Genomic DNA, 21,256 nt, shown 5'->3' with positions numbered 1-21,256 from the left:
TCCACTAAGCTACATCCTCAGCCTGAGTTATTTCCTGTCTCAACTCTCTTCTGGAACAAAGGAGGCTATAAATAACTTTATTTTTGGACTTGATGGGCATTGCTCTTCACACATGTTATTTTTCAACTCTGGGAATCAAACCCAGGACCTCACACATACCAGGCAGATGCACTACCATTGAGTTCCACCCCACAGTTCCTTTGCACATGTATTTTGAATTCACACTTTCAAATTCTACCACCTTTGATTAAGACAAAAGCCTTAGAAGAGGCAGTGGTTCCAAAATACACATATAAGAATGACCTCGGAGACAAAAAATGTTCTCACTCAGGTCTGGAGTAGGCCCCAGGAATCTGTAATTTCTTAAAAAGTTCCCCAGCTGCTTTGGAGGCAGCCAGTCCAGTCCCAGGCCATGGAACTGTGTTTAAGAAACTGTCCTGGAACCATAAAAAAGGGTTATTACAATGTCAATTCTTTTGTAAAGTATGATTTTCTAAATAAAATAAATCTCAACTTTGTTCAGCTGTTGTTTCAAAAACAAGGAGTGGAAATTCAAACTTGCAAATCAAATTCATTTACATTCAACAGGGAAAGTGGCTTTAGGGAAAAACCCAGCAACGAAACCACCTATAAAATCAGGACTCTTGCACTTACTTGGTCTTAAATCTGGCTCTTCTTAAAGGACCAGACCTGGAGCAAATATCCATGTAATAAGGGTGTTCTAAGTTCCTCCTGGCAACCCATTTCAAACCACAGCAGGCAGAGTAACTGCTGCACCAGGTGGCAAAGGCTGCCTTTTGGAGTTTCTGGTTAGCTCCACCTAAGAATTTACCTCAACCCCATTAGAGGGCGCTCCTCCCCCAGCCTGGGACCCTTTCCTGCATTCAGGGCTGTGGAGATGTTCAGGCCAAGTACTTCTCATAAGACACTGGACATGAAATGGGAAGGAGGGTAGTTTTGTGACAAGAGCTCTCAGGACCCCTGAGTCACCACACAGACTACCATTCCCAGTCCCAGGCGGTAAAGACTCACACACCACCTCCACAACTTTTATTCCAAAGCAGGAGAACCCACTGCGAAGGTGTGGCATGAAGGTTTCAGCAATCACTATAAAAGCAAGTGTGGAAACTGGTATCTACTACAAAAAGATGCCCTACCAGCCAACAGGGCTGGGGGTTGGGGGATTTCTGTCTCCCAGAGTCCAAGTCCAAATGGCTCAGTTGCAACTTGCACACCTTCTTCCAAAGTGTACTGCCTGGTAGGATCCTCAGGTGCCGAGACAAGATGGCCAGGTCTGTGCAGCCTAAATAATCCATTTTATGGACCCCCAAGAGCTCTGTGATGAGTAAGGTGAAGATTTCAAAATGCCTCCCCAAAGGCAGTTGAAGATGCCACAGCCCCACTGTCCCTGCTTCAGGTCACTGTTTTTGCTCTGCAGGGCTGTCGATCCTTTTAAGGGGTCAGAGAGTCCTCCTTCCTGGAAATCTAAGGTCCCTGTTTAGCCCAGAGGGGTAGGGGTAATGGACATCCCTTCTGATCAGAAGTCTGAAATTAGTATCCAGGAAATTCATGTTAAAGATCTTGGACAATTAAGAAAATTCACCAAAGGAGGAGTTATGTCACAGATATGCTTGAAGAGACCAGTATTGCTACTGAAATAGGTGAGTAAGGGAGGGAACAGAATATACATAGCAGAAGGGAAACAAGACAGAAGACAGTTCAAGATACAAGGAACAAAGACAGCATATAAGTAGGACGATCAAAGGCGGAATTAATACTGACCAGGTTTCCAGTCCTGGGGAATTCTGAGTGTTCAGTTGCTTTGCCATAAGGCTAAGTCTAGGGTTGGTAGGACACGCAGGGCCTCTGACAGATGAACAACTATGCTAACCAGGTCTTTCTGATACTTTCAATTAATCACATTAGATGGACTTCAAGACAGACTGGCTTTATAATAAATTCCACAATACTCCAGGTATTGGTACAGCCTTAATCCAGGGCTGGGAAGAAGAGAAAGGTTCTGGTTCCTGGAAAGTATCATGAGGACATACATAACAGGGAAATCTCCAGGGTAACTTACCCTGGGTAGGCAGGTGCTAATGTATTTCAAAGAATAAAGAGAACCAAAGAATTAAGAGATGTTAGAACTAGAGATGAGACTATAACTGACAAATCACTAACCTTCGCTCTTTGCTACCTTCTAAGAGGCAAAGGTGCACCAAAGCCTGGGCATAGGTGTCCAGCTGCAGTCTCTGAATTTTAAAAGAGCTAACCATTCTATTAATACTTGAAAAAAAAAAAAAAAAATTGTGACTTGGGTCTTTAGTCTCCAGACTGAACACTCCCAGGAACACTGGCCTCATGACAGGAAGGACAAATGCCCAGCAACCATAGTGTGGAAAAGCTTACCCTTATCAACAATAGCTTTAAAGTCTCTGCTTCTCCTAGGTAGCTGCTTCTAGGAAAAGATGAGGAGTGTTAGCAGTTAGTCATCTATATGTCATTTGTTTGGGGGAGGGTGGCTAGGAGCAGGAGTATGTAAATTGATCCACTACAACAGGTGTAGGAAAAGGCCTCTTCTCTCTCCTTTCTGCTTTTGCTCCAGCCTATCCATTAGGAGCCACAAAGGCTGCTGATGACAAGGTGTGAACAGTGTGGATAGGCCTGCATGTAAGGCTCACTGCAGAAACCTTCTCCAGGTGCGCACCCAGTCACATGGACAAAGCCACCAAAGCCATCCCTTCCCTCCCCCAGTCAGAGTGAGGGTGAGAGAATCAGAACTTCTTTCACTTACTAAGTACCATGCATCTTGGTGGCACTAGCTCCCCAAGATGTCACAGAAAACAGAGCAGTTTGATCACAATTACTCCCAAGTGGTCTTCACAGTTAAGGCAGGCATACATTTCAAAAGGTGGCTTCTAGGCCCTTCTCTCTCTCACGTGCACACACTCACACTCACACAGTCGCACGATGGGAACGCCGTCCAGCCACTGGGTGTGGCTGGCTCATGTCAGGTACTGCACCACAAGGAACATGACCACACAGGTGAGCAGCATCCCGCCGATCATGAAGTACTTGTCCTGGAAAGCCCTCTTCTCAATGAGCCGCATCACTGTGTTAGATAAGCCCAGCATGTTGGCAATATCAAGGATCTTTTTCTGAGTCCCCTGCAGCAGATAAGAAGAGAAAGAAAACAAAAGACTGACCCACTGTGCAAATGGTGGGTGGAGGTTATAACGTGCTGGGGGCTTTACCAGTGGATTTTCTTGGTCATGCCCAGAGCATATTAAAAAAAATTCACCAAGAAGATTCACTCTCCTATAGTTGATTTTTTGTTTTTGCCAGAGTCGAAGGAGTAGCATTTATTCAAGTATAAATAAAAATGGAATTCTTACAGGGGCAAGAGGGGACCCCCATAGGGGTTGCCCAGGTCAAATGGTTTTTGATCTAGGTACCACAGCAATGCAAAGGAGAAAGAAATATCTGTTCCACAAATGGTGATGAAACTGACTGCATAACACATTGTCATTTACATGTATTGCACATATACATACATATTCATACACATCGTTTATTGTTATGTGTATAAAAAGTGAACCTGACACTGTGATAAAAAGTAATTTGAGATAGATCACAGAATTAAACATAAAAGCTACAACTACAATAAAGCTTCCAGAAAACAACAGGAAGATATCTAAAAACTGGAAACAATTCAAGTACTCATCACCCACAGGATGGATACACCAATCAGTTCTATCTGCACAGTGGAATACTGTTCAGCAATAAAAAGTATCTAACTACCATCCATAACCAAACATGTAACAATGTGAACCAACCTCAAAAATATCAGAGGAAGGTGGTATACACAAAATAGTAGTATGAATGGTTATATGCTTTCAGTAACAGGCAAAACTAATTTAAGGTTGAGATAAATCAAAAAAGTGGTTGCCTGGGGTAGATGGGAAGTTTGACTAGGAAGGGGCAAAGGGATCTTTCAGGGGTAATAAAAATGATCTGTAACTTGACAGGAGTGCTAGCATGATGCTTTTGTTAAAATGCACTGAACTGTACAAATAAGCTCTGTATGCCTCACTACATAAATTATACTTCAATAAACAAATTTAAAACTCAAATATATATTTAGAGAACACATTGAAAAACTTTTCCTTGGCTCCCTACCTCTACTAATCTACTAATCCTTGTTACTAGCCTGTTCACTTTGTAGAGTAGAATCTTTAGGGATTCTACTGAGTATAATATGTGGGTCAAAGTCCACATTTATGAGAAGGTTTGATGTGGGAAAAGATGGAAACACAACAGATAGACACCAACACAAAGACCAAAAGCCTCTTATATAAATGTTGCCACCAAAACAAAAGGATATTTTATTCCTAAATCAACAGCCAAAATCATCCAGCCTACCATTCTTCACTGCTTTCTAATTTTTAAGAACATTTAATTGTTTATGAAGTAACAAGTATAAATGAATGCAGGGAAGACCCCAAGTTACTTATATACACAAGTCACTCAACATACTTGGATGGATGGATGTAACTTACACAATCCATTCTTCCTTTTTCTTCTTTCTCTTACTAGGGTTAAACCCAGGTGTGCTCTACTCCTGAGCTACATCCCTAGTCCTTTTATTTTTTGAGATAAGGTCTAAGTTGCAGAGGCTGCCCTTGAACTCACGATCCTCCTGCCTCAGCCTCCAGTACTAGCAGATGGGATTACAGGTAAGTGCCATTGTGGTTCCCACATTTCCCTTTTTTTTTTTTTTTTTTTTTTGGTACTAGGGTTAACCCAGGGGTATTTAACCACCAACTCACATCCCCATCCCTTTTAATTTTTTATGTTGAGACAGGGTCTCACTAAGTTGCTTGGGGCCTAAATTGCTAAGGCTGGCTTTGAACTTGTGATCCTCCTGTCTCAGCCTCTTGAGCTGCTGGGATTAAAGGCATGCACCACCTACTTTCTTAAAATGAACAGTTTCATAAGCAACCGAGAAAAGAGGCCAAGGAATAGGAATAGGAGGAATCACTGACAGAACTTCAGAACCGACATTCTGCCCACGCAAGGGTTAACCAGCTTTGTGAAGAGATCTCCATGGTTGGGGTGAGGATCAGTGCAGAGCACTTGCCTAGTGTGTGCAAGGCCCAGGGTTCCATCCCCAGTACTACAAAATATTTAAAACACAAAAAAAAGACAAAGGGAGAACACGCAGACTCAAGTTAAACTTGTTTGCCGTCAGAGAAGACATACTGGCGATAGTGAAAATGAACTTCTCACTGGAGAGCCTGCTGAGCTCACAAAGTGCAAACTGATCAATGTGAGGTTCAAGAATCAAATTTCTAAAATCACCTAACTGTAACTTTTGAAAAAAAATAAAACTATTTTCAAATTTGAACTGACCTAAATCATTAGGGTGCTTCAGCCCAGTTCCTTCATACTCTTTCCAGTGTTCCTTTCAAATGATTTAGGCAGAAAAATCCCTGACAAGGGCAGGTGGAGGGAATCAAGAGGCAAAAGACAGGTAGCAGACTAGGTGTGCACAGCAAAGTGAGTTAGAAACTTTGAGGTGTAACCTCCGATGCCTAGACAGGCTCCTCAGCACTTCATCACTGCAGGTGGCAGAAGGTAAGTGGGCTCCTCAATGCCACCAGACTTCAAGGAAGCTAATCTTTGCTTTAACAATAAGCTCTACCCCCCACTGGCTCTTCCATTAGTGTGATATGGAGTCTTGTCCTAAAAGGGCTCTACTCTTCAGCTGAGGTATGGAAAAGAGAACAGCAATTCTTCACAGAAAGGGTAGGGTCATCAACAAGTACCCGGCTAAATTAGTGCAGGGGGCTATTCTGAAAGGCAAGCACCCACGTCATCTGAATTGCTGCAACTGTCAGCATGGGGGTGAGTGTCTCTGGCTTGCCTGACCCTCTCCCTGGTAAGGATGGAAGGGGCTGTTCAGAAATGTGTGGAGTCCTACAGAGCTAACAGCTCCATGTGGTCCAACAAAAACTAAGATAAAGCTCACACTTTTGAGTGACAGTTTCTCACAGCTCAGTGGCTGGGAGTTCTTCATTACAGGGACCACACCCTGATAACAGGCAGAGCACACCCCATCAGACATTGAGGATGACACAGGAAAAGGGCTGAGGTTGAAACATCGCAACTAACATCAGAGTCTGTGTCATGCTCCTGTAAACCACCCCCTAGGGGTCAGAATCTCAGTGCCAATAGGACAGGGCTTCTAGGAATCCTTATAGCTAAGGAGAGAATGAAGAGTCACTGAGGATCCTCACTATGTGCTCTAGAAGCTTAGAAGTGATCTATGGTGAAGCTATCTACTGCAGTTTTAGGTAACCCAAAGACCCACCATGGGAATGCAGGACTGAAGTAAGGCAGTGCACTGTTGAGGTCCTAAGGGAAAACCAGCTTAGGATGCAGTTGCATCTTCATTCCCACAAGAACACAGCAGATTCTACAACAGATCTTCTCAGCCTATTACTGGTCCCTTTGTAGTAGCAGTCAATTCCACGTAGGTTCAGTAGATGGGGAAAGACCTGGACACCAAGAGAGGCCACTTTATGGCTCAGGAATCTGATTACTATGGGGCTTATAATAATTCAACTCCAACAGGAAGAACCAAAAACTCAAGGAAAACCCTTGCTGTTACAATATCAATTTGGGGACACATAATCAAAATGTAAACAGAGTTTCAAACTGTTGGATGAGGCCAAAACAAAAGGCCTTCTCCCTGTTCTCCAGTATGGACCCCACCTTCAAGGTCAGTCTCTGGGCCCTCAGTCCCTCCAGAATACTGTGCCCGCCTCCAATGAGGTCATCCATGCCGTGGTGAATGCTGTGGAGGGAGGAGTTAAACTGCAGTGATTCATCCATTGGTATGGTGGTGTCAGAGTCCTGTGAAAGAAATGCAGGCACTTGATTAACTATGCTTGCTAGTCAGCTCCAGGGGTCCCACTGCTTCTGACTGTTCTGCCTTGCAGTCAAGGCCAAGCCAGAACAGCCAGAGGGAATAATGCAAGAATCAGAGAACCCAACAGGGAAGAAAAAGCAAAGCAACACAGAGAAGAGCAAGCTCCTTTCCTCAAACTGTAGCTCTTCTGCTACCCAAGTATTGCTGATTTTGGCCTCTGTATCATTTCTTCACTTAGGAAAAACTTCCTTCAAGATCTCATAAAAGCTTTCTCTGACTACTAAGAAAGCTTTCCAAATGTTCCCTGACTTGGCTTCCCCTTATTGCAGTATTAAATGTTTGCTTTTGTTCTTTAGCTATTTTATCTATAGCTTATCCCTAAGATTAGATTGAGACCAAGGATCAAAGAGCCTCTGCTTTATACTGAAGGCCTAATAGTGTTCAGGATGGGAATACACTCCCAAGGAAACAAGAAAAGTGCTAAAAATAAATAAATAAATAAAATGGAGAGGGGAAAAAAATAAAAATAAATAAATAAATAAATAAAGATTGAGTATTCCTTACCCAAAATGCTTGGGCCCAAAGTGTCTTAGATTTCTGAGTTTTTCAGATTTTGGAATATTTGCGTAGATTTTGCCAGGTGAGTAGCCCTAATCCAAAATGCTTCTTTAGGTCTTATAGCATTTCAGATTTTGGATTTTCAGATTAAGGATGCTCAGCTGTACTGATCAAGAGCTTTCTACTTTACAAGTTCAATACTGTAAACTCACTCTATCCTCACTCTATGCATTACTCTAATTATTCTCATTTTACAGATGAAGAAACAAACTGCAAAGAGATGGAATAACTTGTCCAAGATCACATAGCTGGTAAGAAGTCCAGCAGGACAGGAATCCTGGTACTAAATTCAGGGACTGCTCTCTAAACCATACGAAAGAGAGAGACCAAGATCAATCCTCACGGCTCTCATTTCACCCTCAAAGAGGACTGAGGACAGAAGCAAGTCATCATCAACTGTGACAATATTCTTTTCTCCTTCCTGCCTTCTGACAAGCACAAACTCCTGCCAAGCAATGTTGTTTTGACCACCTACACCCCAGTTCCCATTGATACATAGATTAAGCTTTCTTTTCTCTGCTGCTCAAGTTCAGAACCATCTCTCACATGCAACTTTTCAATCACCCCTACTAACACAGGATTATCACAGCTAAAGGAATCATTTTATTAATTTTCTCACACTTAGCTCTCAGCACCTTACTGTTCTGCACAGAGCAAATGCTCAGTGGGTCAAAGGACTCCTATGTTTGAAAAAAAAAATCAATGAGCCAGGCGCAGTGGCACATGCCTATAATCCCAGTGGCTCAGGAGGCTGAGGTAGGAGGATTACAAGTTTGAGGCCTGCCTCAGCAACTTAGTGAGATCCTGCTTTAAAATAAAAAATAAATAAATAAATAAACAAAGGGCTAGGGATATAGTTCAGTAGTAAAGCACACTTGAGTTCAATCCCCAGTGCTCCCCCCTCAAAATCAATGAGATTTCTCCTCATTTATTTGATTAGAATTCACTGAATGCCTTTTATATGCAAATCTTTCTTACCTTCCTACCAGAAAAAGGTATCTCTGATAAGTCATTATCTCCCAGGAGAATGTGTTATAGTCCCAGATGGCAATATGACCAGGAAGAAGTTTCATTTGGCAAGTTAATGTTTACTAAGGGCTCACTGTATGCAAAGTCACATCAGGCTGGTAAGTAACAAAATAATCCTGAGAGATATCCCTGGCCTAAAATATGCCTGATATGGCAACTACCAAATCCCACACAACATCATTTAGTGTGTCTTTATAGAGCATTACATTTTTGAACTGTTGGTCATTCTGACCTGACTGCTTATCCTGGAGAAATAAAACCTGTGGAGGCACATTCTGATGCACTGGGGGAAATTTACTGCAATGCACGGATGAAGCAATAAGAGTTAAACATCTGCAAAGTGGGAAAAGTTGTGAATTCCAGGAATAAGTTTAGAAAGTTGATACCCCTTCAGAAAATAAACCCCTCTACTAAGGAACAAAATATAAAACCCAGACCCATCTCATTTGGTAGAACACGTTATGCAGGATACAGAAAAGGTCAGTATGTTCTGCAACCATGTGCAGGGACTGATCCTATTGAGACTAAAGGGCAGGGACAATGGTGTCTAAGAAATGAAATATGCAAACCATCAGGCCATTTTCAGATTCAAGCCAAGCATCCATCCAACACTGAACATCTGTTAACAAATTCCTCTAAATTGCTGTTCAGACTACAGGCAAAAACATTTTAATGCATCTGACACTGGAACCACACACATACACACCATAATGGCAAATGCCTGGAGGCAGCTTTGAAATGCTGCCTTCTCTACTAGTGGTCTAAGTTCTAATCATCTGTCTCTATCTGATGACAAAAACATTTCGACCATGTGAACTTTCACCTCTGTGCATTGGACAGCTGAACCAGGTAATTTTCACCTCTACCCATCCCTCAATTTAACTGCTTCCTCTTCAGGTTTTTGATTGGAAAAAAGAAATTCCAGTCTAGATTTAGTTTCGGTGGCAACGCACAAAGTCCCCTGTCATTTCCAGTTGGTCTCCTCCTTGTCAGTCTGTTTCAGATATCCCCCTACAAAGATGAAGCTCAGTGACCTGAGCTCAGCCCCAACAATCTGTCCAGTGTCTACCGACCCCCTTGGTGCCTGGCTTACGTTAGTGGTGAAGGTCCGAGAGAGAAGCTCCTCTCGCTGTCTCTCCTGCTGCTCCCTAGCATAGCGCCGATGCTGGAAGTTTCTGAGAGCAGTCTGCAGGTGCTGGACATCATACTTTAACTGGTCAACTCGACTGGAATTGATGGAGAGAGAGATTAAATTCCAGGAACCCAGTGTGGGACAATTTGAGGCAGCCAGGCTTTGTATTCAGGACAGAGGACATTTCCTTACTTTTCCCCTGAAATCTGATGTGGATACTGAAAGTAGAGAGGACTGAGGTTAAAGTGGATGCTCACTCACAAGGTTTCAGCAGTTTTCTTAAAAATCTGCTGGTTTCTGATTCGAGATGCATGATAGGAAACAGCTGACAGGAAGCAGGTTTGATGGCCCCTTCTTGACCTATGGATTATATCGCACTCCTGGAAGAAGCCCACCCAAGAGCATCTTTGAGGCAAAGCATCAATGAAGTTTCATAAAACTTTTAGGAGCAAGTAGGGGCTGGGTGGAGGTGTTGAGGGTAGTTTCAATTTAATTTCATGGTGGAGTATCACACATTAGATTAGTATTTCATTATAAACAAGACTGAATGAAGTAAGAGCATGATTTCATTTCAAACAAGAACCCAGTAGGAAACAAACGGCAGAGCCAAACTCCCTGGCAGCATTAGGCTTCAAATGGTCAGGGGTATGGTCAGAAAAACAGAACTAGAGGCAAAATTCCAAAACACCACCAAGGAGGTACTGTATCTCAGGCTTCTGGCAAAAGACTTCACAGGCTTTGACTATAATGGGATAACACTCAAAATTGTGACCTATAGGGGAATTTATCTTTGCACTGTCTTAGTTTTTCAACATGTACATGGATTTTCAGAACAGTCTATCACCTCCCTGGGAGGAAGGCCTTCTCCAGTGGCCTGGGGATTGGGGCCATGTCTGAGGTCAGCACTTACAGTTTGGCATTCTGTCTTTTGTTAGGGGGTTCCTTGCTGGACAAAATCTCCAAACGTTCTAGACGGCTGAATATCTGGTCTATACTTGCTTGGATTTCATTTTCTACTACTGCACAAAAGAGAAAAAAAGAATAATTGCTGGAAAAGAGACAGCAAACTTAAATGATAAATCAAACATATTTCTCCCATATCCAATAAACTAAAAAATAATGTATTTCAAAAGGAGAAAAAGTATACACAAATGAACAATGGAATAAAATTCAAGATATACTAAAAACATTTCAAACACACAAATGCATGCACACACACACACACACACAACAATGACAATGTTTTAAAAGCTAAAGGTACACCTATAGATCCTAATTTTAGAAAATAAAACATTAAAAGGTTGTCCAAATATTTTAAGTCAAGTTTCCATATATAGGTCTCTCTTCCTTTGAGATTGGTCTCAGAAAAAAAAATACCGAGTAAAAAAGAATGCCAATTGAATTCCCTACAGTAATAAAGTTAAAAAAAAAGGCACAAAGGAAAGAGAAGATTAGTATGGAAACATAAAGACAAGAGTTCCCTTAAGGCTTTCTGTAAGAATCGGTGGGCTGAGCTACACTGGAGTCCCCAAAATAGATCAAGTATCAATAGGAAAGGTCTAGAAAGAATCCAGAGGTAAAAAGATATGAAAAATAGAGTAATTTTCCTTATCCCTTTTGATAAGACAGTCAAAATGACCTCTTTTCCATTTCTAATCATGTAACAATGAGATTGTTGGGAAGGCAAACAAAGTCTAGCAGACAGAAACTGAACTGTGCACAAAAGAAAGCATCCAGGCTCCTTGCCCCACCAAGAAGTGACATCAGAGGCACTGCCCCTTTCTAGGCCTTTGTGCCTGCAGCAAACACAAATGGTTCAGATTAGGATGCTGTGGGGCACAGAGCCAAGAGAAGAGATGCTTGAAGCTGTGGACGGAGATGAGGGAACCAAGAAAGGGCATGGCGAGAGCAGGCAGTGAGGTGACAGGAGCTTCTGCAGAAGCGTCTGCACATCAAGCCAGGAAAACAGCCCTTTCTTAGAACAGAATAAAGTCAAATAACAAAGCCCAGCAAGCTTCTCATAGGAAACCAGTGTGGGAACTAGACCAATTAATATTGCTATTCATTTCTGAATAATCCTCCTAAAAAGCCAGAGTTCTCAGCTTAGAAGAAATGGCCAATTCCAGTTAAACATCTCTGAATTTTTATGGAGTACATTCCTCTAAGGACTAGGTAATTAGATTAAGACAGATGGGGAAAGAACTTCCATTCCCATAGGGCCATGTCAGGTTGAGTGGAGGGGTAATGGGGGATAAGACTTGTGGGATTCCAAAGGGCACAATCAAGGAAATCAGTGACTTTGCCATAGGGTTTTTCTGTCCACCCTAACAACAAAATTCATTCCACACTGAATCATTAAGCCCTGAGGCAGAATGCAGTCAGGAAACCCAGCCCATTAGCACCGTGTCATCAGAGAAAGGACTCTGGTCTCCGTAGTTAATTACTCACAGTGCAGAGACTGCTTGTCTGCCGTCTCCAGGCGTCCCATGTGAGACTGGATCTCGTGGACCTGCCTATCAAAGGAAGAGGGAGGAAATGAGTGAGACAGGAATAATCAACAGCACTTCAGTGAGGAAAGACAATTTTTTCTGATGCCAACATGTAACTGATTTAAACTGACAGCATTGCTGAACTGAAAAATTTGTATATGGTGCTTTGGGCCACATGTTTTGGCAGTTTTTAATAGCCAAACACTAATATTAAAATACCGATAGGCATTTAGTGAGTGCTTACTGTATCTAAGACACTGCTAAGTGAATAACGCTGTGAAGAAAGTACTATCATTGTCCTCATTTTATAAATAAGATGACTGAAACCAGAAAGGTTATGTAACTTGTTCGAGGTCACACAGCAAGTGATAAACCTCAACTGAGATCCAACCAATCCCACTATCTGCTCTATGACCCAATGTGCTGAGCGTTGGTCTGTACTAGCAAGAGTCAAAGGGCAAGGGAGATAGAATCCTTGTCCTTGAGAAACAATGTAATTAGGAATGACAGGCCAGATAGACATGAAAAAGCTCTGAGAAGATTAACAAGAAAACCAACACACATGAATGTAAACAAACAGAAAGTTAAGGAGTTTTTCACAGTGGTGTGAAGCAAAAGCAAATAGAAGGGCTGGGGCTGAGAAAGTGTAAGCTGGAAACTGTTGTGAATGGAGGAGTTCTGAGCAGCATTTTAAAGATAGAGGACAGGGGCTGGGGAGATAGCTCAGTCGGTAGAGTGCTTGCCTTGCAAGCACAAGGCCCTGGGTTCGATCCCCAGCACCCCCCCACCAAAAAAAAAAAAGAGGACAGGCTTTAGTGAAGGAAGCTATTAAGAAAATGATATGCCAAAATGCACACAAGGCAGGCTGTGTGGATTACTAGCAGAGTGGCCTCCTTGAAGGAGAGTTGGTTGGAGAGGACAGGAGGATGAGGAAATTATTCAGAGGAAGGCCTGAAAGATAGGATCTCCTGTTTGGTAAACATCTTTCCCTGGCAGTAGGAAGGGATTGCCATCTGATTTGGAAATGTGACAGGATCCCAGGTATCAGGCAACAGAGCACTCTCTGGAGGCTTTTCAGGGCTGGCCAAGGTCACCCTCAGAACCCTGCCTAGTAGTTCCCCATCATCAGTCCCTGGAATATTACTTATGCTAGCCCCAATAGCCACCTCTTGGAACTTATGGTCTCTTCACATTAGAGCCCAAGTGAAAAGGGCCTCATCCCCAGGTCTGAAGGGAAAGGTCACTAATCTTCCTTAATGGTGAGTACCACTAACTGTGACCGCAAATTTACCAATGCCAGTCAGCCAGGAGCTCAAATTTGGTTTCAGCCTGCCTCCAGTTTTTCTGGGGCCCCCTTGTGGCTTCTAAACATGACCCAGGACACCAGAAGCTAGGCCACCTGTCTAAACTTCCAGAGTGCTGCTACACAAGACTGTGACCCTGAGAAGCAGCTAGAGATCACTACTAGAGCCTGCAACTAGACAGCTGCTTCAGTAAGGTAAGTCCAGGATATTTTGGAATAGGGGGATGTGGAGGTATGGAGGCTGATGTAGAAATGCAGTTTGAGGTAACCACCATGTGGAACATCTGGATCAGGGTAACCAAAGGAATGGTTACGGAGGACTGAATAGTAACAGTGACTGACAGCAGAATTAGGACTTTACTGAAGGCCTGGATATAGACAGTGAGGTAAATTTTCAATGGTGCCTTAATAAAGCAAATCAGAAAGTTGGCAGCAACACTAGCAGGAACAGCAATGTAAAAATACAAAAACCTGGGGAGGGGGGCAAAGACCAGATAAGATGACTCTGAAGACATGTTGAGGACAACCTATCCCACCTGCTATTAAGACTTATTACAAAGCCATAATAATTAAAATATGGTAGTAGTGTAGCAACAGATGGACAAAGATAGACAAACCCTAACCTTGACCTAAAAGGAAACAGTTTCCATGTATTTGGGAAGTTGGTGACATAAATCAATGGAAAATAACAAACTACAATACATGCTAACACCTCTATTTGTTATCCATATGGAAAAAAGACACTTTATGAAACACACACAAAACTCAAGGTGGCTTACCACCTAAATATAAAAAGCAAGGCTTTCAAACTTTCTAAAGAAAATACAGGCATATGTAAGTGGCCTCAGGTTAAAGAAGAATGTTTAATATATGACAAAACTCAAAAAATACCACAAAGGAAAAGACTAGAAGTTTTGACATTAAAGCAAAACAAAACAAAACAACTTATTTACACCAAAAGCACCATGAAAAAAAAAATTTAAAGGTCAGCATGGTGGTGCACATCTATAATCCAGCAGCTCAGGAGCCTGAGGCAAGAGGATAGAAAGTTCAAGGCCAGCCTTAGCAATTTAGTGAGGCTCTATGCAACTTAGTAAGACCCTGTTACAAAATTAAAAAAATAAATAAAATGGACGAAAAGGACTGGGGATGTGGTTCAGCAGTTAAGCACCCCTACTCAATCTCTAGTACTGAAATTAATAAAATAAAATAAAATAAAATAAAATAAATAAAATAAAATAAGGCAGATTGGAAGATGGCTACAGCAGGTAACAAAGGACCATTGTCCAGAGTATATAAAGAACTGCTCCAAAACAAGCCAAACAAAATAATTTTTTTAAATGGACAAAAGGCAAATGACAGAAAAAGAAACCCTAATGGCCAATAACTATATGAAGATATGCTCAATGTTACTAGAAACTCAGGAAAACATGTCAAAAACAAAGCTCCCCTCAGACTGACAGTTTAAACTGTGAGAACACACACTGACGTGGATGTGGGGAAACTGGAACTCTCAAACGTGGCTGGTAGGAGATGAACTGGTAGAACACTTTAATGGCTTTCTGACAATATCTAGTAGAATCAATAGACATCTGTATGATCCCACATTCCACTTCTAGCAATGTCCTAGAGAGATCTGGCACACACTGAGGAGGCATTTGCAACAAAGGTGTTCATCCAGGGGCCCATAACCCACCATTCATAATTCTAAAACCCAAAATGTTCTGAAAAAACAAATTTTTTATAAGTCTGTAGCAAATTAACTCAGTGGTGAAAAATGACCAGACATGAGTCTATGGTCTTTGTTTATTCCAAAGTGTGAAATTTTACTGCAGTTTTTCATGTATCTGGTGGTGCATCTGAAGTTTGGGCTGTTACATATCATAGGGTACATGTACCACATTTCTTTCCTAAAATCTGCAAGAAAGTTGAATTCCAAATTGGTTGTTCTTAAGGGTTTCAGATAAAAGACTGTGGACTGTTATGAAAAAAAAAAAAAAAAAAAGGACTGGTAACAATCCATATGTTCATCAAAAAGGAAATTAGTAATTCAGCAGTTTAATTAAACTATACAAGCAGTTTAAATAAGTTATATCTATGCATAATAACATGGACAATAAGTCTTTAAGATAAGACAATATTAAACCCCATTATGTCAGTATCTTTCTTAATAAATTAAAAAACACATCAAACAGTAATATATATTGCTTGTGGATACAAATATAGGAAGAAGAATAAGATAATGGACAAGAGGGTGGCTATCTTTAGGGCTGAGGAACAAGAACAGGTGTGGCACTTTTAACTTCTCTCTAAATCAATATTGTGAAGCGCTTGTTTTTTTAAACAATGGCATTTTTTTCTAAATGCCATTAAAAAATGGTTTTAAGACAAACTCAAGGACAAATAACAGCATTTGAAAACATATTTTAGAATCAAACAAGAATTATTTCTAGAAAAATATATACCAGAAATTGAATTTGCAAGAAAACTCTGACTCTTGAAAAAACTCAACCTATGTGGGCAAGACAAAAGGCAACTAACACAACTGACACTTCCCTGTATATGTCCCTAGTTGGACATATATTGTCACCAAAGCACAGGTATTAATGAGTTCTGACATATGGGTTATGTTATCTCTATTTTTATGTCTTAAATATTTCATAAATAGAATAAATATATCTTTTTCAGATGTTAAGAGTCAATGGTTAATGAGGATCATTTATTTACTCATTCATTCACACATTAAACAAATAAGTGGGATATGCCATTGCAATAGTCCATTGGCAATTAGGAAATGAAATAGTGAGAAAGGAATGAGAAGGCTACAGCAAATTTATGTTTATTTCAAGAGGCAATGATAGTTTCTAATATCTTATAAATAGGGCTTGATGATACTACAGATTGAGAGATTCATAGCGCGCTAAACAGTGATACCCAAGGGATACTAGGGAAGATACCTAGTGTTCATCACAGGGCTGCCTTTGGTTTGTTCAAATTAAGAAAAATCAAATACTAACAGTTTCATTTAGGCTAAAATAGTATGATGAAAATGTGTCAAGGAAGAAAAATATTTTGCCTTTAATAAGTATACAAATACAGACTGACATTCAATTCTGAGAGCCACCTGCTAAAGGTTTTCCCCAATGAACAATGAACAGGATGACTAGGGAAGAGTTCAGAAGTCAAAGGAATGGTCCAAAGAGCTCAAGATACTAAGTCTCTGGGAAAACAAAGAAAGAAACAAACTAACTAAAATGGGGTAGCTGGTGCTCTTCAAATATTTATAGTTGACATACAGAAGGAGAAATGGGCTTGCTCCCTGCTGCTGCTTCTTCAGAGAGACCCAGAACCAAAAGGTACATGTCTCAAGATAAGATTTCAACTTCACAGGAAAAAAACCAAGAACACTTATGAACTGTCTCTTCAAGAAAAGAAAAGGGAAAAAGGGTCACTTCTCTTTTTTTTGTATCAAGGATTGAACCCAGGGGCACTTAAACACTGAACCACATCCCCAGTCCCTTTTATTTTTATTTTGAGACAGGTCTCATGAGTTACTGGCTTTGAACTTGCAATCCTCCTGCCTCAGCATCGCAAGTTACTGGAAATACCCGGTGGGTCACTTCCTATTTAAAAAGATTACATGAACTGTCTTATAAAGGTCTTCCAGACCAAAGTCAGAGTTGGAGTGGAAAATTTTGCAAGTCCCTTTCAAGTCTTAGATTCTACAGGACAGCAGGAGAGATGATAATGCCTCAAAACATACTTTCACTAGCTTTTGTTTTGTAAGCTAAAAAGGTTAAACTTTAAGAAATTGTAAAAAAAAAAAAAATTACTAACTTCTCCCATTTAGTTTCTTATTGCTTTGAATGAATTAGAGAAGATACAGCTTACATGATTCTAATCTCTACATTCCAAGCTGAGAAGGAATACAAGTCTGACAGGCATGGTGGGAACTACAATATGCTAAGTGGAAAATCTGTTTTAAACTGAACGGGAGATTCAGACAACATACACACAACTGGTAAGGAACAGACGATACATAAGTAAGACCTAAGAGTGTAGATATGAGAAAAAAGAAGTTTTAACCCTGTTAAGCATGGGGTCCATCCACCATGGGCTTGGGTGATAATAATAACCAAAGACCTAGAAGTAAGCAAGGGGCACTGTTACTGCTTAAAAAAAATAAATAAATAAAAATAAAAAAAGGTTTACAAAGGATGCAGAAAGGGTTTTAAATGAAACCAGATTTCCACAAAACTACCCGCCCATCTCCACTGCACACAGCCACTCCACATGCATGCTGCCTCCCACCAGCACAAGCAGGAAACAGGGTTTGGGAGTGAAAAGACCTGGGTTAAAGGTCTAGTTCCACTATGTACAAGCTCAGGGACACGAAGTCATTTAACTCCTTGGTGCCTCAGTCTCAAGTGTAAAATGGAGATACTAATAGTAACGATTATTTAAAGGATTATAGAACCTAATGCAATATGAAAATGCTATACAACATAAACAGCCTTGCATAATTTTTTAAAAATTTTACTAAAAGTAGTGGGAACCACCTAGTCATTTTTAACTTCGCAACTGTCTTTACATTTAGCCTTTATCTCATGAGAATGCAAACTTGAAAAGGAAAAAAATGATCTTCAGATATGTAATAATTCTTAAACACAGCTGCTCATCAATATCACTTGGAAAACTTATTTGATCAGAGCTTCTTGTGCCTCAGACCTACTGAATCGGAATCTCTAAAGTCCAGGACAGAAGGATGATCCTGGACTACACGGGGGACAAACATGGTCACTGTTACAACCACTGGGATCTCAAAAAATAGAAGCCTGGTCATTAGTTGCCCTACATAAAGTTAGTCTTAATGAAATATTATTTAAGTGTACAATATTTATTGTTTTTTGACCTTTTTTTTCTATTCATTCATTGTTCAGGTAGTTCAGGAGTTTTCAAGATAAAGTGTTGATTTAATTCAAATGTACTTTATGTACTTTCATGCGCATGGCAAAGAGATAAATCACAAATGGGGTTCAAAGTTCCAGTAAAATTAATATGTGCAGTTAGTATTGTGTCAATTCAGCAACTAGCAGATTAACTTCAGGGCACTGTTAAGGCCACTAAACTTTGCTACTGTGAAAGATCTGTCCTTTCTTAGTAACATGAATTTAATTTTGTTTCATTCCTTTTTTTTTTTTTTTTGGTGTTGGGGATTCAGCCCAGGGGGACTTTGCCACTGAACTATATCCTGGTCTAGAATCTGCAATCCTCTTGCCTCAGCCTCCCAGCTGGGATCACAGGCATGAGCCATTCAACCCAGTGTTTTATTCATTTTCTAAATGACTCGCAGGCTAATTTTTAAAAGTTCCTTCCTACGATTTTTATGTAAGAATAGGGTTTCCCAGTGTAAACGCAAATTCTGTCATTACAAAGTAGTTTCTGTATTTTCACCCACCCAAATCAAACATTTTATTGCCAAAGTAAAGAGCAAGAAACTCATAAACTTGGAAAATGAAGGGGTAGCCAGGCACAGTGGTGTACTCATGTAATCTCAGCTACTTGGGAAGCTGAAGCCATCCTGGGCAACGTGGTGAGAACTTGTCTTGAAATAAAAAATAAAAAGAATTGATGGCTAAGTGATAAGAATACCCCTGAGTTCAATTACCAGTTAAAAAGAAAAGAGTGAGCGAGAGAGCGTGCACACGAAGCCCTAAGAGTAAGAATTCTCTTATTCCTAATGCTCCAAAGCTTGCTGTGAATTCACTATGGAGGCTGCCTCTGTAGTGAATTTTACTTCATTTCTAGGCCTGGGAAGTGTGATTTTAAATGTTTCATTAGTCGAAATGATAGCATAAATCTGAAAGTTCTTAAAATAGGACAGGTATAGGTATATATCTCAAAAAATTGAAAATGGACTAAAATAGATACTTTAACATTCATAATAGTATCATTCTCAAAAGCCAAAAGGTGGAACTAACCCAAATGTCCACCAATGGATGAACAGACAACAATCTCTAACATACAATGGAATATCATTCAGTCATAAAAAGGAATAAAATTCTGATACATGCTACAATACTGAACCTTGAAAAACATGCCAAGAGAAATAAGCCAGACTCCACCCCCCCCCCCAAAAAAAAAGACAAAATTTGTATGATTTCACTTCAGAGACAGAAAATACAACCAAAGTTACTTTTTAGGCTCTGGATTGGCAGAATAGGGAGTTACAGCTTGGTAGGTCCTGAATTTGTTTAGGTTGATGAAAAAGTTCTGGAAATGTATAGTACCGGTGTAAATTGTGAATGTACTTAATGTCACAGAATCATATGCTTAAAAATAACACGGCAAATTTCATGTTACATACATTTTACAATAAAAACTAAATAAATCATTTTTTAAAAAATAGGATAGGTATGGCCCCACATCACCATACCCAACTACTTCCCCAAACTCAGGACAATATGAATAAAGGAGACACCATGGAACTTTTGTTATGAGAAACTAAGTCAATTATATTTCCTCGAAGGTAACCTGTCAATCAGATGATTGACAAAACTGTGAATGCTACCTGTATGGCAATTTTTTTGTATTACAACACATGGTCTTTAGTAGATATCAAAATCAGAATGAAAATAACTTTTCGTTAAGTCCCCTGACTTCGACTTCACGGTTTAGTGAACTTCAAGGGGCAAGGAGCCGCGTCTGCTCCGTGTCTCCCCCGAGCTCTACCAAGCCCAAGCACCGAGCTGTCAGGGGCTGGAAAGTGCTACAACCTGCAGTGCTACTATCCCTTCGCCCAGTCTACTCAGCGGGCAGTCACAGCTTGCAGACCCCAGGAGCCATCCGGCCCAACGTCTCCGTAGCCCCAGGTCGAGCGGGCATCCCGCCAGGGGTTGAGAACTTTCGAGCGTTCCCGGCGGAAGGGCTCGGCCTGTACACGGGCGGACGCCCGAGACCCCAGCCCCCAGGGACTGGCCTCGCCTGGCCTAGCCTCCGCCCGCTCCCCGACTCTGCCCTCACTTGTGCGTTTGTTGGTACAGCGGCTCCATGTCGCCGGCCCCGCCGGCCCGGGCTCTGGCTTCCTCGGAACACGTCCTCACAGGCCCACTTCCGGCTTCCGGCTTCCTACTTCCGGTCTCAGGACCCCGCCCCCATCCCCCGCTTGGCTAGGGCGCCCGCGATCGCGCCTTACTGGCTGAGGTGGTAAGATGGAGGAGAACGAGAAACGACCCCAAGGGAGGAAAGAATACATGTAGCTAGAGGCTCGGCCTCACATGGGGGACGAGTGGGTGAAGGTTTTTGCCAGGTTTTGTCCAGCTTCCGGATTGAGTCAGGTATTGGAAAGGACAGTCGCAGAGTACTGGAGTGAGGTCCTCAAAGCAAGGTTGCAGACGCGGCTTTTAATTGCAGTTTTCCGGTTGACATCTCCGACCGTGCGTTTGCGGGTCTTCGCCGGTTTCCCTGGCGCTTTCTTCCCCTGTATTGAATTTGTCCACTCACTCGCACGTCTATCTCCCTCCTTCCCTTCCCATTTATCCATCCAATAAACCCTCATTAAATGGAGTAGTTATCATGTGTCATGGGTGGTGTGGGGAAAACCCGAGTTCCAGCCCTCCAAAAGGTCGCGGTCTAGGAAAGGAGATAGATATGTATACAAATAAACATTCCAAAAGGTAGCAAATCCGAAGAAAGCCCAAGAGAATTAGCTGAGCTGGGGTTGTCTTCGGTGGCAGATGCAGGAAATGGCA

The 21,256-nt window shown here is 41.3% G+C and overlaps 1 protein-coding gene across 2 annotated transcripts; it reads right to left on the bottom strand.

The window, feature by feature from the left end:
* Window positions 1–1,035: 1,035 nt before the first annotated feature.
* On the bottom strand, window positions 1,036–20,662 carry Gosr2 (golgi SNAP receptor complex member 2). 2 transcript variants are annotated; one of them, XM_047544744.1, is made up of 6 exons: window positions 20,529–20,659; window positions 12,162–12,226; window positions 10,624–10,732; window positions 9,675–9,807; window positions 6,778–6,918; window positions 1,036–3,167 (listed from the first exon to the last, which is right to left on the bottom strand). In XM_047544744.1, the coding sequence occupies exons 1-6, from the start codon at window positions 20,555–20,557 to the stop codon at window positions 3,006–3,008; spliced, it is 639 nt and encodes a 212-aa protein (XP_047400700.1). In that variant the 5' UTR covers window positions 20,558–20,659; the 3' UTR covers window positions 1,036–3,005. The 2 variants fall into 2 exon arrangements, with proteins under 2 accessions (XP_047400700.1, XP_047400701.1); XM_047544745.1 differs by lacking the exon at window positions 6,778–6,918 and having other exon boundaries at window positions 20,529–20,662.
* Window positions 20,663–21,256: the final 594 nt, after the last annotated feature.

Source organism: Sciurus carolinensis, chromosome 3 (genome assembly GCF_902686445.1).
Source record: "Sciurus carolinensis chromosome 3, mSciCar1.2, whole genome shotgun sequence".
NCBI classification, from domain to species: Eukaryota; Metazoa; Chordata; class Mammalia; order Rodentia; family Sciuridae; genus Sciurus; species Sciurus carolinensis.
Note: the sequence above shows the minus strand (reverse complement) of the source record. Positions and strands in the feature narration are given on the sequence as shown.